General features: G+C 36.6%; 1 protein-coding gene across 17 annotated transcripts in view; it reads left to right on the top strand.

The window, feature by feature from the left end:
• CDC42BPB (CDC42 binding protein kinase beta) overlaps positions 1-17632 on the top strand; it is a 90855-nt gene that overhangs the window by 50160 nt on the left and 23063 nt on the right. For all 17 annotated transcript variants that reach the window (XM_077783952.2, XM_085580779.1, XM_021541364.3 and 14 more), the window contains exons 6-21: positions 921-1014; positions 2322-2522; positions 3397-3645; positions 4606-4685; positions 5655-5821; positions 5915-6034; positions 7857-7990; positions 9698-9940; positions 11507-11617; positions 12067-12311; positions 12492-12597; positions 13112-13236; positions 13999-14104; positions 15716-15864; positions 16510-16604; positions 16692-16771. In XM_077783952.2, coding sequence (XP_077640078.2) covers positions 921-1014; positions 2322-2522; positions 3397-3645; positions 4606-4685; positions 5655-5821; positions 5915-6034; positions 7857-7990; positions 9698-9940; positions 11507-11617; positions 12067-12311; positions 12492-12597; positions 13112-13236; positions 13999-14104; positions 15716-15864; positions 16510-16604; positions 16692-16771 — 2305 coding nt within the window. The remainder of the gene's footprint in view (positions 1-920; positions 1015-2321; positions 2523-3396; positions 3646-4605; positions 4686-5654; positions 5822-5914; positions 6035-7856; positions 7991-9697; positions 9941-11506; positions 11618-12066; positions 12312-12491; positions 12598-13111; positions 13237-13998; positions 14105-15715; positions 15865-16509; positions 16605-16691; positions 16772-17632) is intronic.

The raw sequence follows: 17632 nt of genomic DNA, 5'->3' as shown, positions 1-17632 counted from the left end.
GGCATTAAGCCTTTTTGAACCACAGTACTGGTCCCTGAGGCAAGTGAGAGCTGCATGCCAAGCAGAGATTGGCTCATGCTGCAAGTGCCACTGTGAGCAGTGCTCTTTAAAAAACAAATTAGTGTATAGTTGTATATTAGTTTTTACAGTCCCCTGCAACTACTGAGCTTGACTTGTGGTTGTAGAATGTTGACAATATCTGGAACTGAAATGTATGGAATGAGTTTAACAATGCAGAATTACTGATTATTTTTTGGGGAAGCATAGTGACATAGTCCAATTTTCTCAACACATATTTTTGTGTATTATCACAAGTAAATACACATTTCAATTTATGTAGACAGGCATAGATTAGCATTTATTATTTTGTATTAATACTGCTAACAAGCAGCAGTATTAGTGACATTTCAGTAATTAATTTCAGAGCATTAGCCCTTGGTTAAAAAAGGTTAATTCAAGTTTGTTTTGGAAAAATGTATCAAGCTGTCAGGCTTTTTACACATATGAGGAACCTTTTTTAAATCTGTCATGATTTTTCTCAAAAATGTCAAGTGTGAAACTGGAATTCAGCACCTTAAAAATCAGCCATTGTCAGCTTCCACATCTATGTAGCAAGGTGCATTAGAGCACCTTATTTTTATTTACTCCTAGTAATTCTAGTCTCAGATTAAACTGAAGGTGTTGTATGGTTTTTAAGCTTTTCAACACATGTAGTGATATTTGGAAAACTTCACATTTGAAAAGAAACACAGATTTTATGGTGCAACAAAACTGGTTGGTCAGGGGCAGAGAGTCATAAATAGTACCAAAAAGTGTTTATATCATTGGGTAAGATTCTATGTTATTTTGATGCAAGATTAATCTGTACAAGCAGGGTAGAGATTATGTTTAAATCCTTTCACTTCTATCTATTATAACAGGGACATAAAGCCTGATAATGTTCTTTTGGATATGAATGGCCACATACGACTGGCAGACTTTGGGTCCTGTCTGAAAATGAGTGAAGATGGCACAGTATGTATGAAGCTACATTTATTTGGGTTGCTGATAGTGGGACATTCTAAGTGAGTTGCTGGTTTTAAAGAGATTAGACATCATCAGTGTGTGCATCAGGGATGTGATAGACTGTGAACTTTCTGACACGCTAAAAATTGAGGGTGCTTTATAACTCAGCATACTTAAATGCAGTTTTGAAATCTTCATCTCCTTATTTTACAGGCTTCTAACTTTTTAAGTTATCTTTTGCTATATTTTTTTGGTTTTCACTTTTTCTTCTAATGACCATTTGAGTCCAAGGGGTTAGGGTGAGTCACCATCCCTGTAGGTATCAAAAAGATGTGCAGATGTGGTGCTTGGGCACACAATTCAGGTGGACTTGTCAGTGCTCAGTTAACAGTTGGACATAATGATCTTAAAGGTATTTTCCAACCTAAATTATTGTCTTGATTCTGCAATTAATAAGCAGTTTGTTTTATATGCCTTTGACAAATGGAGCAGTAACATGATGGTAATTGGCCATCTTGTGCAGCAGATTGGATTTACCTCTAAAAGCTGAAGTGCTTGTGACAGGTTTTGTTTGTTTTGCCTCATTTAGGGCACTTCCAGGGGTGCCAGTCCTGCCAAAGTATGCCATGCAGCATCATTCACTGGTTTTGGCACAAACTTATGTCTTGTTGATGTTCTTTAGTCATAAAATGCCTGTCAAAGCTTTACCATAAAAAATGTAAAATGAAAGAGCCATTGAGAACCTATTCCTAGAGGTTAGTCTGCCCTGATGGTCAGGGCTTTCCTACTACTTGTGCACAGAGTAATCTCTTCACCTTTTTCTTGTAGTACATCCAGTTGCACATTAGGCAATAAACATTTGACTGATTTCTGACATAATAAAACTTACCCAGGAAATTTGTTCTACAATCCTCAAATGGAACTGTAAAATTCAGGGGTAGGACCTGGTCTCCCTACTTAGTCATTTTTCATTTCAACTTCTGGGCAGTAAATTGCAATTTAAAAATATAAACAGCCACAAAGGCAAAATATATTTTGTCTTTCTGCTTTCACAGTATCTGTGATTATTTTGGGTTCCTACTGTGTTCAGAATAAAACATATCAACTGCATTTATGTAGCAGTAGAATGGAACTTAATCTTGGCAGTCTTTGTTACTTTCTTAATATTTCCTTTGTTATGTTGCTGTGAATTTATGAATCTCTTCCTTCTCCAGAACCATGTTGGGGAGTCTCTGTCAGAAATACTAGTGTTTGAATAAAACAGTTGCTGAGAGAAACTGGAAACTTATGAGAATTATGTTTGCCTTATTTTTAAGGTACAGTCATCAGTAGCAGTGGGTACTCCTGACTACATCTCTCCTGAGATATTGCAAGCAATGGAAGATGGAATGGGAAAATATGGGCCAGAGTGTGACTGGTGGTCACTGGGTGTCTGCATGTATGAAATGCTGTATGGTGAAACACCCTTCTATGCAGAGTCACTGGTGGAAACCTATGGGAAGATAATGAATCATGAAGTAAGAGCTGTATTAAATCTCTTGTGTTCTGAGCTTATGTTTACAGAGAAACTTATCACTTAAAGATATTGAAGAGATGGTAGTTGTTTGCTGTTTCGTAGTATTTTATATTCATGATGGTATGTTGGTTCAGGTATTAGGAATGTTATCTTCTCTGAACTGCAGAAATGTAATTCTTTGACAAATTGAAATTTTTCTCTAAATGCTGTTTTTTTTGTTGGAAAATCTAAGCAATCATCACAAAATCAAAATTAAAATCTGCTCCAGTTTCTTCAGTCTACAGTCATTTCAGTTGTTAGTGGCAATTACAATTTTTAGATCTTTGTTTATGATAATAGAAATATTTTCTAAATGTAGATTAGATTTCGGTAAGAAAAACAGATATTTAACCTATATATTAGAAAAATACATTCTTAAATATGACAACATAAAGAATTGACTAACATCATGGGGTTTTAAGAGTTGAAATTAATTTAATCTTGAGGAGTACATCTCCAGGAGTGGACCTCTGACTAAGAATACCCAGTCTATCTTTATTGTATGAGCTTTAATATAGTGTAGTGTGCAAAAATCGTGGTATGTCTTTAAAAAAAAAGTTTGTTTTTCCTAACACAGTTATTGTAATCACAGATCAAAAAGACATGTTTTAAAGAAATTGAAAAATTATTTTTTACTTGAAATCCAATTTAAGACAAAAAGTATGTCACTGAATGTATTGAATTGTGCTCTGTCATTACTCACTGTAACTAGAACAATATTTAACTATTCATTTTGAGTTTTAGTGGTGTAGTTTAATGACTTTTTTGTAACTACAGTTTTAAGTTTTGGAATTAATTCCTTCTCTAAAAATTTCTTTGTTTGTTTTCTTTTCTAGGAACGATTTCAGTTTCCATCCCATGTTACAGATGTATCTGAAGAAGCAAAAGATCTTATTCAGCGACTGATCTGCAGCAGGGAGCGTAGACTGGGACAGAATGGAATAGAGGATTTTAAGTCTCATGCATTTTTTGAAGGACTTAATTGGGATAACATCCGAAACCTAGAGGCACCTTACATTCCAGAAGTTAGCAGTCCTTCTGACACCTCGAACTTTGATGTAGATGATGATGTACTAAGAAATCCAGTGAGTCTTTGTTTTTAGATGTTACTAATGGAAGTATGCATCCTTGCTGCACCGCAAGGTAGTAGTGAGAACTTACTTCAAAATAAATAAAGAGATGAAAAATAAGTCACTGCAAATGTGAAAAATTCAAGTTTTTCATCTCTTGGCTTTTTGTGTTATCAGAAATCAGGAGCTGCTTTTTTAAGTGGTAGCACTTGCCAGACCGCATTACTGTTACATGGTCAAAGTTAAAACATACTTAGGTAGGGAAAAAGGCCTCTTAGTTGCCCTTTCAGTTCACCTTAACAGGGAGCTGGTATTTGTATTTATGCTTTTTCAAAGATGAAAAAAAACCCTGTCTTTACAAATACACATATATTCTCTGTGTAGATTGCAAGCACAGCTGTCCAAGTGAGAGGACTCATCCTGCTACTTCTCCACTGACTTAAGAATCAGGAGGCTGTTTCTTGAAGTAGGGAACATTGGTGTTGCACTCCTCCATTTGTGTTTCTTGTAGTTTACAAATGGTTCAGGATAAGTAGAGAGCTTTTGTGGTATTTTTTTTCACCAGTTTGTATTCCAAGAAATGGAGAGCTTTTGGCATGTTTTTCGATTACACGTCTGACAGTAACTAGAACAGTAAGACTAACAGCATGCATTTTGGTGCCAGGTCACTTTTAATTAGGAACTTGAAATTTTGGGTTTCCTTTTACTGGCTGCATTGTGCTTTGAACTTGTTGAAATGCTGCCCTTTCAAGTGCCAGTTCAAGAGGCTCCGAAATTCAAGTCATTCTATTAGGCGACCTAATCTGAAATAAAGCTTGTCCAGGGGCAGTGGAGCATAACTGCCAATTGTCAGTTGGTGTATTAAGAAAAATCTTTCCATTAGCTGTCTCTCTTTTAGCTGTTGAGGCTCAATGAAATGCCTTTCACTCTGTATGGGTTCTTTCTTGGGTTTTCATGCACATTGTTTTCATGCAGGAAGTGGTGCCACCAAGTTCTCATACAGGCTTTTCTGGATTGCATTTGCCATTCGTTGGGTTTACATACACAACTGACAGGTAAGCAAAGGATATGTTTTATAAAGGAAACTTATTTCCCAAATGCAGCTAGTTCCTGGGAATTCTCATTTTTATAAACATATAGAAAGGTTGATGTCCATAGGTGTACATGCAGACAATATTTTATTCCTTGTTTGTTTTTCTCGAATGTCTGAACATATTTTGATCCTGTTTGCCAAGATTAGGTGCTTTTATATTAAATACTTTATGTATTTGAAATGAAAGAAAATTAAGGGACTAGATGTGTCAATTGCAGCTCCTGCATTGAGAGGCTGAGAGCAAGTCTTATCCACACTGGACATCTGCCAGGAGCTGTTCAGGATTATCTCATTGCTCCACTGTCCTGCTGATAGACCAAGTTAACATAGAGGGTTCTGAGCATGGACAAAGTGGCTCACTTTGCATGTCTTTGAAATGGCCTCCATCTGACTTCAGAGATCTCTCAAACAATGCTTTTCTCTGATCTTAGGGTATTCTGACCTGTTTGTTATTCCATTATTTCTCTTTGCTGGGGTTTGTTACCCCATGAACCCAAAACATGTATGTCATCCTTTTCACAGTGAGATCATGTGAAAAATTAACTTAAATCCATCTTTGCCATGCTTTAAGCTAAACTTTTGGGGTTGTCCCTCAGCTATCTCAGTGCAGGTACACTTACCTGCTTCCATTTCTGCCAGGTACCTGTAACTTTGGCATGGGAGAGTTAACATTTTCAGTCATTCAGGCAGTTTGTGAAGCCAAGGTATATCTGCATCATTGAAGTCCTGCATACAGGTATCTTAATTCTACAGCATGCACAGTAGCTAGGGAATAATAACTTTACCCTGAGAATTGTCTCTACAGTAACAATTACTGCAATAATTGTACTTCTAAATTTAAGGTGCATATTTGCTGGAATCCCAGCATGTCCCAGCTATAGACTGCTGTGAGTATTTATTAAAATGTCCTAACTTATGTGTTTCTTTTCAGCTCTTTATCTGACAGAGGCACTTTAAAGAGTGTGCTACAGTCTGAAACTGTAACCAAAGATACGGATGTACAGCGAGAGTTAAAGAACACTTCACAAATAGAAGGCTATGAAAAGAAAATACGGAAATTAGAGCAAGAAAAGCAGGATTTGAACAGAAAACTGCAAGGTTAGTGATTTATATTTGTTTGGCTTCTTAGTTCTGCTCATTGGAATATATTCTATTGAAAATATTTTCCTTTTTTTTTTTTTTGATTTTAAGAATCTACACAGACAGTGCAGAACCTTCAAGGTCCAGTGTGTGTTACAGCAAATACAAGCCGTGATAAGGAGATTAAAAAACTAAATGAAGAAATTGAACGGTTGAAGAACAAATTAACAGGTAAGCCTCTGGCATGGTAATTATAGTAATGCAATTTATTTTGCAATAAGTAGAATTAATGTTCTTGAGCTATTTAAAAAACAAAGGGTTTTAAAGCCTTGTTCAATATTAAGAGGCATTTCAGCTTTTTCCAGATGAGTGCTTAACTAATTCTTCCACTTGCTTGGCTTGATAGCACATACTAGCATGAGAAGTCCAGATTGTGATGAATTGTGTGGATGGATTCAGTTAAATATTTTGTGTGACATTTGTTTCCCTAAAAATCTCAGGAGATCTTGTTGTCTTACTCCTGCATTTGGGTAGGAGTATTATGTTAGAGACGTTTTACTTGGAAGCAGGTGTAAGAGACAGGAGATAGAAGTCTGCTCTTTAGTAACATAAAGGAGTAGATGGGGGATGTGTAATAGTAGTTCACATTGAAATATTTCTGAGCTTCTGCTCCCTTTGTGTTTCTGTGTTTGGTGATGCATTAATTAGGAAGCACTGAGCATTGCAGAAAAACAAATACTGGCATCTGTCCTGAGGGAAGACTGACTCACCCATATCACTGAAAATCTGTTGCTTGACAATGCTATTAGTTTATCCATGCAAACCTCCTGTTAGCACCTAATTTTTAAGTGGGAATCAGTGATAAGCAAAATGGTAGTTTTGAATCCTAATAACTTGGCTGAGAATTTTATAGAGGCCTGTATAGTGTGAGTTCAGATGCTAAGTTGCTGATGCTGATTTTTTTAGAATATCTTTTCCCAATTTCGTTTGACAATATATTCTTTTTGTAGGTGTATGTACTGCAAAAATTAGCTCTGTTCTCCTACACAGATTATCTTCCCCAAAAAAAGCTATTTTTGTGTATTCTGAAATTAGGTTTGAGTCACAATAGTTAGATTAATGTTCTGCTTTTGCAAAGGGTTCAGGTTTATCTAGTTCTTCTACCAGTGATGTCCTGTTAAATATAAATTCTAATAGTGTGTTCTTATTTAAAAAGAACTGGCATTGGTTCATGTAGGGTGGGAGAAAATTTGTTCTGAAGTGGGGAAAGGAACAATACTTCAAACATTATAACTGCTTATATCCTGAATACTTGGATCTATTTTCCTGTTCTGCAACAGATATCATTGGAATTTGAGTGAGACAGTTATTCCCTGTGAGATTTCATATTTATTTGTTTAATAGAAGTGATAATTAAAACCAAATGGAGAATGGCAGTTCATTTTTTTAGAATTGGTAAGACTGAGCAGGAGTATATAAAGGTGGCTATGTTGTTTTTTTTGCACTTAAAACAAATAATTTCAAATCAGATTTGTTTATTTGTCTTTGAAAGTAAAGTGAGAAGAAGCTGCCAGGAGTATGGTCAATCAGGTCTCGGGGTCACCTTGTGCAGGATGGTATTTCTTTCCCAAGCTGTTCATTAGTTCTTACCTAGAAAATGAATGGTCCTTGCCTGTCTTGCTGGATGCAGTAATGACTGTTGCCTTTTTGTTGCATAAGGAAAACTATTTAGGAAACACATTACTAGAACTGGAATTGGAACACTTCAAGTTTATTTTATGATTTTCTAGGGCTAGAAGTTGTGTTCCTCAAAAACAAAACAAAACATTGTGCTAAGGCTTTTTCACTTAGGGATCACAATATTTGGGGCTGAGAAAAATAAAATTATTTTGAGTTATCAATGTCCCAGAGTTACTTTAAACAGTCTTAAATGGTGGGAATAGGAAAGAAGCTGATTTTCCCAGCAAAGTGATGCTGGTTTGCATGAGTGATGTGGTATGTTTTATTGTTGTTAATTTGGGACCTGTTGCCTTTAATATGTATTAATCTACAGATATAAGCAAATTGGAAGCGCAGCTTGCAGATGCAGTGGCTTTTCGACAAGAACATGAAGACTCCATGCACAAGCTGAAAGGACTAGAAAAGCAGTGCAGAGTACTGAGGCAAGAGAAGGAGGACCTTCACAAGGTACTGATCCAAAGATAGGTAGTTTTTTAAATGGTTGTGTAGTTTTAAATGGTTGTGTAGAGTAGTTCTAGAACAGTTCCATTGTGATTGCAATTTTAGTGTTTTAAATGCTGCTTTTTAACACTATGTAGAGATCTTAGGGAACCTGTTCAGCAGTACAGTAGCTTTCCAAAGTATCGCACTTCTATTTTTTGGAAGTTGATGGGCTTCTTATTTCAACTGTTTTCTGCTAGGTGAAACAAACACCTAAAGAATGATTTTAATTAATCCGTTTAATTATCCTTAACTATTTCCGTAGAAACCTGAGGGCAATCAAGAGAGACTTCAGAGTCTTGGGATGACTTGTTAAGGGGTCAGGAACACAAGTGTTCTCCTCTATTCTTCCAGTTTCAGGGAATGATGAGGGAGGAAACAGACCCAGCAGATACCTGGCTGGTATCCCTGGCAGAATTACAGAGTTTTTGACTATGGGTCAGTTTACATGACACCAGGCCCTGCTGGTGACATTTGGGGTACACCTGTCTATTTAGGGGGAAAGGATGTTTGCACAGAAATTAGCAGGGCTCATTGAAAGAGCCCACTTACTCTTTTTTATACCAAAAGGTTAATTATTGCTTAAGGCTAATGATGACTTTTATGCAATCATTGAATATATTTGCTGTGTAAATTTTCCCTTTGTTTGCTTACTAAAATTTAGCAGTATTTCAGTTTTAAGTTGGCAATATATTTTGTAGTAAAGTAAATAGGGATTTGCATATACTACCTACCACTTTCAATAATAGTAAAGAAAGCTATCTGTATTGGAATAACTAGTTTTGCAAAAGTCTACCAGCCATATTGTTCCTGAGCATTCATATGGATCCAAAAGTAGTACCTGGGTCTGAATTTCTGGGCTGTTTATACACTAGACTTTAACTGTCTCTCTTCTGTGTGTTAACCACTGTAGGGATTATTTGCCAGAGTGTATGAGTAGCAGAGTGTATGACTATGCTGCTTCTGGTCTGAGCACATGCTTTTTGGGAATTTAATCTTCCTGCAATGCTCCTACTAATGGCAGAAATTTTTAGAATTCCCTTGTACAATATATATTTATTTTGTTGTGTCATTCTGCTCCTTTTCTTATTTTTTCCTCCCACTCTCAAATGATTTTATGTCAGACATTCAATTTGTATTTTAATCCTGTTAATTTTTGTGAACTACTTTCCGTAAAGGAAATAGTTTTCGTACTTTCAATTAAGTATTAAGAGTTTCATAATTTGTTTTAAGGAATCTTTTTCAGTCTTCTGAAAAATCTCAAATTTGCTGCAGCCCCTCAGTGCTGGTACAATGTATTTAATGTTGCTCCTGAATCTCCTCTCTTCTGAAGCATTCCTTTAAACAAGGTTACAAATGTGCAGGTACATGGTGGTAATCTAAAATCAAGTTATTTGGAAGTGAGGTGGCCTTGTGTAGTCACATTTATAAGAAAGACTTCTGGGATACCAAAGGTAGCTTTGGAGCTGCCACACTAGAAGTAATGGCTGTCTTCATATGTCACTGCAGCTGCTTAGCTAAACAATTGTGTAAATTAAGAATTAGAAATCTTTAGTAGTTACATGAGGTGGTCAAAACAACTTTATTATGTTTTCCAAGTTTCTTTCTTCTTGGAAAGAATATATGGAGTTCAAATTACTCTTTTCTTATTATATATATATTTTTTTAAACCAGCAACTTGTAGAAGCCTCGGAGAGATTAAAGATGCAGTCCAAAGAGCTGAGGGATGCCCACCAGCAAAGGAAGCTGGCAGTGCAGGAGTTCTCTGAGCTCAGCGAGAGGATGGGGGACCTGCGCTCCCAGAAGCAGAAGCTGTCCCGGCAGCTTCGCGACAAAGAGGAGGAGTTGGAAGTGAGCATGCAGAGAATCGACGCGCTGCGGCAGGACGTCCGAAAATCAGAGAAGATGAGAAAAGAGGTAGCTTGATAAAATAGTTTGTACTCCTGTGTTTCAGCTGCTGCTCACCCTGTACCTCATATGTGATTGTATGGAAAAATTGGGAGCGTCTTCTGGGGATTTTTGTGGGGGTTTTATTTGTGCTCAGACTGATTTGAATCTTGAGGAAAGTATTCTTGCTCTATGCCCCGGTTGTTAGTTCTGGTGTTTTGATTCTTGTAGAGTTTTGACTCACAGTCAGCTTGAAACCTATAAAGCTCAGTGAATGTCTTCATGTGCTCTGAGGTTGGAGTATTCTGACTTCACTGTTTTTTTAACTGAATGTTTCTCTTCAGCTGAAATGCGGAATAGTGATACAAAACTAAATATGGGGTTTTCCTTCTTCTATAGTTATGTCATTGGAAGAGTATCTGTAATATCTTTAAGTAAGTTAATTTCCAATTAATATTCTAGGAAATTTATAGTTTTTCATGAGATTAAGTAGATAACCAGAAGAGAGCATAAGAAAAAATTAACTGTGTTTCATCTGGAGTGTTTTAATCACTGAAAAATCACAACATTTTCTGTATTCTCTAGAGGGGTGAAGTGTAGAAGAGAAGTTCCAAGAGCCATATAAGCATTGCTAGAAAACCTCTGGCAAATTGAAGAGTAGTCTATGAAAATGTAGTAGATGATGAAGTTTCTAAGGCTTTTCTCCATGAACAAGATGTGATAGTTAGCTAGAAATTGATGAATTGCTGTGGCATCTCATCTCTAGAGCAGAGTGCAGCAGGCATTCAAGTGTTGTTGCTAATGCATTTAAATACTTTCCTGCAGAGCATTAAAAATCTCCTGTCTTTGTTCTTAAAAATTCCTGTGCTCCCTTTCATAACAGTTTTATCACTATTCTATTCAGAGCACAGTCTAGAAGTTCATTTTCTTGTCCCACAGTTTTGAGTACACTCCTTTTGAAAACAACTTTGATAGTTTAATTTGAACACAGAAAAACAAATCTCACTTTTCCTGTCAGGGTTTGAAACTGTGCTGTACTGCTTGAATTCCAGCAGTTGCCTTAGTTGCCACTAAATCTAAATGGTCTTTCTGATAAGCTTTCTGAAGTCAATAAATGGATGATCAAGCCTATTTTGTTCCATAATTGCAAACTAAAAATATTCGGTGTTCATATTTAAAGTGTTTTGCAGTAATTTGTTTTAAAGGTTGATATTTTTAAGCTGCCTTACTTATATACTAAAGCATGGAGCTGACCTGTAAATGTGGGAGGCTTTTCTCTTTCTCAGCTGTAGTGTCTTCCTAGTGCCATTTCCTTCTCTTTTCTGTAATAGAAGCTGTGCAGTCATCCTTGAATGAGCTTGATGTAGTTCACATCAGTACAAAGAGTCATAAAATAATAGTTCTCTGCTTGTGACAGATGGATGCCTGAATCACTGAAGGCAAAACAATTATCATGACATTCTGAGATGGTTGTTATAGTGGTGCAACTTAAAATAGAAATAAGTAAAACTTGCTGCTAGGCCGTATGGAGGAAAGGAAATGAATGATCCAGATAGTGTTATCTTGTGCTGAATGACCTAAAATGACTCGTTACAGCTGGAAGCCCAACTTGAAGAAGTTGTAGCAGAAGCATCAAAAGAACGCAAGCTCCGTGAGCACAGCGAGGTTTTCTCCAAACAACTGGAAAATGAACTGGAAGCTCTAAAGGTTACATGGTTTTTGACAAATATTTACTCATGGCATAGAAGATGCAATAGTTTGGCTTACTCAACTGTTGATATCAGTGGGAAACTTAAAAACTGCAGCATTACTAGAAATCTGACCTAACCCATCCATATTTATTTGCCTTTTTTGCTTGAAAGCCTTTAATTGCTGGATACTAATGTCTTGAAAATGTTCAGTTTATATAATTTCTAAGAAGCTAGTAAACCAATGTGATCCAAATTTTTTACCTCTGCAAGCCATTTCAGCTCCTTATTTGGGTCATGTAAGCAGAGCAGTCATTTATAATGCTTGAGGACAGGCACCTTTTAAATCAGTGCCCAAATAAAAATTTTTCCAAAGTGCCACCAATTGGACAATTCTGACTTTTAAGAACATACTCAAAATATAAAGACCATAGCTTCTCCCTGATGGCTTCTCCTCTTGTTTTGCAGTTGAAGCAGGGAGGCCGGGCAGCTGGTGCCACACTGGAACATCAGCAGGAGCTTTCCAAAGTTAAGTCTGAGCTGGAAAAGAAAATCTTATTTTATGAAGAGGAGTTGGTCCGACGAGAAGCATCACATGTTTTGGAAGTAAAAAATGTAAAAAAGGAAGTACATGATTCAGAGAGCCATCAGCTTGCACTCCAGAAAGAGATCATGATATTAAAGGACAAATTAGAGAAAACAAAGCGAGAGAGGTAAGCTTTTGGGTATGCTTCCCTCACTATGGATTTCTTTTTGTTGTGTGTATGTATTGCATTGCATGGGTGCCTGTGCAGGCTGGTATTTCACCCTGTTTATTCCTTTTTAAAAATCCCAGTCTACGGCTTCAGCAATGTGACAGTTTAAGTGTTTCTATTTCTTTCCCTTCTCTTTAGGCACAGTGAAATGGAGGAAGCAGTAGGAACAATGAAGGAGAAATATGAGCGTGAAAGATCTATGCTTTTGGAAGATAACAAAAAACTTACTACAGAAAATGAGAGGGTAATTATTTCAGGAAACATACAATTCTTACTTCATTAGTCTCTGATGTTGAAGTGGTCTATTCACTGATCAGAACAGGATCTGTGAATACTCAGGCACTATCTGAATTTTAAAAACGTAATTTTTGCCATATAAATATTAGAGATTTGGCTACATAGTAACTTTAGCATCTTGTTACTCTGCTCTTTGGGGGAATGATTACTACAATTAAGAGGACATCACCCTTTTTGATTCTTCATTAGGATTGCAAAGAGAGGGAATCATTGACACACACTCCCTGCCTTCCTGGTGGTTTACAGTTAAACCTTATTCCTCTCTGACCTCTACACTTTCTTTTTTGTTTTCCTTTGGTTTAGATTATTTTCTGTGAGCTGATAGTTTCACAAAAAGAAAGCCCATCCAAATAGTCCAGGGTGGTCTTGTTTGTTCAGATTCTAAAGGTGTGTGGGCATACACATGTATACAAAGTCTGAAAGAGCCCTAAGTCATAAGTGAAACTAATCTCTTGTTTCAGCTCTGCTCCTTCGTAGACAAGCTAACAGCACAGAACAGACAGCTAGAAGATGAGCTCCAAGATCTAGCAGCAAAGAAGGAGTCTGTTGCTCACTGGGAAGCTCAGATTGCAGAAATCATTCAGTGGTATGTGCTGGTTAGAGATGCAGATATGGCCACTTTCAACTTCTAAAATACTGCTTGGCTTTTTTTTTTTTTTTAACATATAGCTAGGCCTTGTCTGTGTCGAGTCCAGCAAAAGCATGGTACTTCTGAGTGCTGATTTTGTTAAAATTGTCAGATGCCCCTGAAACAAGTACAAAGCAGAGTCTTGGTGTCAACTTTCTTCAGTCTCTCAAGTGATTGTTAAATCATCCAATTTGGAATATTTTGGTAAATTCATTCAGGAAGTTGGTCATGATTTAAAAGGTCAGCATTAGCATACAGAACCTCTAACGTATAGAATATACAGAACTAGCTGTACTAGACAAGCACTTAGTACTTCCACTCTTCTCTGCTATATAATTCACTGTTTTAGCAAGCTGTGTACAGGAATTTCAGTGTGCAAACAAAAAGGACTGGAAGGTAGCCCTTACAAAAATTGAGCAAGTAATATGCAGATAATTTTTGTATAGCAGCGAATCTCTGCAGAACTCTTGCTAATGGAAAAAGGGAGGTTTCAGTTACCGTAGCAACTGCCACAATCAAGAAAATCAGATAAAAGAAAAATTTAAGGCAGGCAATTTGAGATTTATTCAGTTTTCTGTTGCTGGGAGAGTTTTCCCTGCTCTGTTCATTCCTGTTATGTCTCTAAACCCAGTGCAGACCCTCTGATAATTTGGTGGTACAGTATTTGGTGCTGTGAGCCATGAAACTGCTAAGTTACGGGTTTTTGTAATTGCACAACAGGGTAAGTGATGAGAAGGATGCTCGTGGCTATCTCCAAGCATTAGCTTCCAAGATGACAGAAGAACTAGAATCATTGAGAAGTTCCAGTCTGGGGTCACGAACACTGGTAAGGAAATAGGAAACATTCAGGATGTTCTGGGCATGTCTGAGAAGCTACATTTTTGTACTTAAAAATAATTAATCCTCTGCTCTGCTTTATAGTTTTTAGCTACTGCTTGCAAATCCAACTAGGTAATCTGATCAGAATTTGATCATTACAGGGGGCAGTTGTTTCATACTAATATCTGCCATTACAGATATTAAACAATATAGAGGAGAAAAGAAACAATAACTTAAACCATCAAAGGGGAGTACAGAAATATAGCTTACCATATTACACACAATTGAATAATTGCTGTTACAATGAGACAACAGAGTAAGTTTTCATCTGTGAAAAAATGCTATATGGCTTATGCCAATAGAAACTAGGGACACACAGAGCATGTGGCTTTATTTACATGCAGAACAATGAGACCTTTGTGCCATAATTTTCCCATACAGTAGTAACATGAATTCCCCAAAATTTAATAGAAGAGCTCTCATAAAGGAGTATGGTTTCAAAGAGAAAAACACCTGCATAAGGAAAGGAAGAGTCATTTGCAGCTTGGCATGGGAGCCCACATCCCTACTAATGCAAATCACCAGTCTGCCATCCAGAATCCATCTGCTGCTGGTTTATGCACATGAGAAATTACTCACCCCTTTCAAACCTATGAATCTGAGAGAACAAGAGAAAGTTTTATTTCTGTGAGCTGACATTTGTCTGCATCATCAGGAGACTATTTTACAATATTGAGAGGTTTAATGGGAAGAAAGATTGGATCAAATGCAGTTTGCATTTTTATCTTAGCTACTGCCAGAATAAAGAACACTGTCTGTTCTTTATATTATAACTAGTTTCTACAGATCTACAGAACCTGCTCTAAGGCAGTTACTTCTCAACTTAAAAAGTGCTTCTCAATTTTCATGACTATTATTTGCAAGTTCATCTATGACTAGAGAGATATTCATTAGGTAATACCAGAAATGTAGTCCACACTGAAAAATGTCTGGAAAAGCTCAGAATGTTAGCTTTTGGGGTGGTAGGGAAGAATTGCATGGTGTATGCTGAAGTATAGCATATGTTGTATGTATGGTAGCATATGCTAGATGCATGGTAGCATATATAGTATATCCTACTTAGCAAGCATAAGACTTGCTTAGGCAAACGTTCCAGGTATCTTGGGCATCTCCAGACCCAGATTCTTTCTTCCTTTTTTATTTCTCATGGTTTTGCTGCTCTTGGTATGTTTTATGTTGGTATGGTTACATTAAATGTCATCTAACTCATCTTTGAAAGTCCATTATGTCACTGTGCAAGTTTTACACTCAGTTCTAGATTGGACAGTGAAAACTACTCATTTCCAGTGGGTTCTGTCTAACTTCTGTGCCCAGTGATCCAGCATTTTGATTTCCAGCATATTGTGCTAATGGTATAACCAATATTAAAATTACTCATTACTTCATTTTTGTATAATGAAGACTGACTATTGACTAATTTTCATGCAGCAGGTATGCTATCCATAACTGATTAAAAGAGCATTCTCTGAACCAGTGTGAAGGCTAATTTATGTCTTTGGGCATGAACAGAAATATCCTTAGACAGTTGATAATAATACTCAGTAACTTACTGCAACAGGATCCACTTTGGAAAGTGCGACGCAGTCAGAAGTTGGATATGTCAGCAAGGCTGGAATTACAGTCAGCCCTTGATGCAGAAATTCGTGCCAAACAACTAGTTCAAGAAGAGCTACGGAAAGTTAAAGATGCAAGCATATCTTTTGAAAGGTAATGAGGGTTTTGGTTCTGTTTGGGGATTAATGTGCAGAGCTAAACTGCTGATTAGAATAGCAGCAACTTCCTTAAAATGGCTCCTTGTGCCTGGGATATTGGACTCTGTCAGAAGGGTTCCATTCTACAGACAACACATTTCTTACATAGTCACATGAGAACTGTAAAAATTTCTTCGAGTAAACACTTCACTGCTATAGTAAGTTACAAATCCGGGGCATCTGAGAAAAAGAAAAGGTACAAGAGCAAATTCAAAGCAAATTCACTACCATTTCTTCAACTAACTGGAGAGTTAGACATGTTCTTGGGAATTAAGAGTCAAAGTACTACTACAATAATTTTGTTTGGCAGATACCTGCAGTGATAGCAGAATTCTTAAGTACAGTTTTAGATATCTAGTCAAGTAATGAGGTGTCTGTTCAGGGGATAAGTAAAATTAATAATCCTTTTTAAAAATCACTTAAAAAAACTCTTAATGCCCCTCAAAAAAACCCAGCATAACCCCCCAAAAATCCCAAACAAACGAAAAGGCTTTTTCTGAAAGTCTGAGATGTAGGACCAGAAATTAACAACCTTGTGTGCTGGCATTCCTGCCTTTGAGACATTTCAGATTACATTTTGATCGTATTTTTTTATTTTTAGTAAATTAAAGGAATCAGAAGCAAAAAACAGAGAACTGTTGGAAGAGGTGGAAGGTTTGAAGAAAAAATTGGAAGAAAAATACAGAACAGATTCAGGTAATTAAATTTACCATGTTCTAACAGAGTTCTAACACAACTTGTGATGTTGCCTTTTAGCTAAGCCTATTCTGCTTTTGGTTTTAGGTCTCAAACTTCCAGACTTTCAAGATTCCATTTTTGACTATTTCAACACCTCTCCTCTTGCACGTGATTTGACTTTCAGAGTGAGTTATTACATAAAATAACTACAAAATTGAGATAACTGAATTATATTTTTATAGTGTAAAAGTAACTCTTAGTCACTGTATGGCAGATTGGTATACTTGCATATTAGCCAAATAAGCGTGGCACAGAATTGGATGCCCATTAGCTGTCAGTTTGCTTGGCATTTTGTAGAGAAGCTGGCATCTCTGGCAAATATTCTCAGAAGTTCACTTTAATTATTTCCCATTCTAGCTCCTTTGGTTAGATTAATCTCAAACATTTGCTAAATGAAATATATTCAGAGGGTTTTGGAAATGCTGGCACACCCTGTTACAAATAAGGAATTAAATGCTTTGCAGTTGGAAGATGCTGATTATTACAAGAAAGTGTTCACACAGTTCAAGGAGTGCTTAAACAGATTTCTAAAATGGTTGGCTCCAGATCTTAATGGAGTGGTTAGAGGAGAAGGAGCTGGGAAAAAAATCAGAGGACTCACAGATGTTGGTATAATAAGTTTATCGTGACACACCCTGTGATCCTTAGAAAACTAATCATTCAAATCACAGCTCCAAGTAGGCGTTTCACTTTAAATGATTTGTGCATTACCCGAGGAAGCAGCTGTTAAATGCAACATTGAATCACATTTCCTTACTTCATGAACTCTTGATCCTTGAAGATTTTTCTGGGGTTTTTTAAAATTTTGTTTTGCAAAGCATAGACAGTTTAGGATAAAACCAAAGGCTTGAACTGTAACAATCTGTTTATGAAGTGGAGTTAAAGGGGCTCAGCTTAAAATCTTATCAGTCTGGTTAGATTTTCTATCTGAGATGTCTACTCTCTTTTTTATTTTTCTTTTTTATTTTTTTTTGTTTGTTTTTGAA

Source organism: Lonchura striata, chromosome 5 (assembly GCF_050655825.1).
Source record: "Lonchura striata isolate lonStrDom1 chromosome 5, ASM5065582v1, whole genome shotgun sequence".
Classification (NCBI taxonomy): domain Eukaryota; kingdom Metazoa; phylum Chordata; class Aves; order Passeriformes; family Estrildidae; genus Lonchura; species Lonchura striata.
The sequence above is the reverse complement of the archived record's forward strand: the minus strand, read 5'-3'. Positions and strand labels throughout refer to the sequence as shown.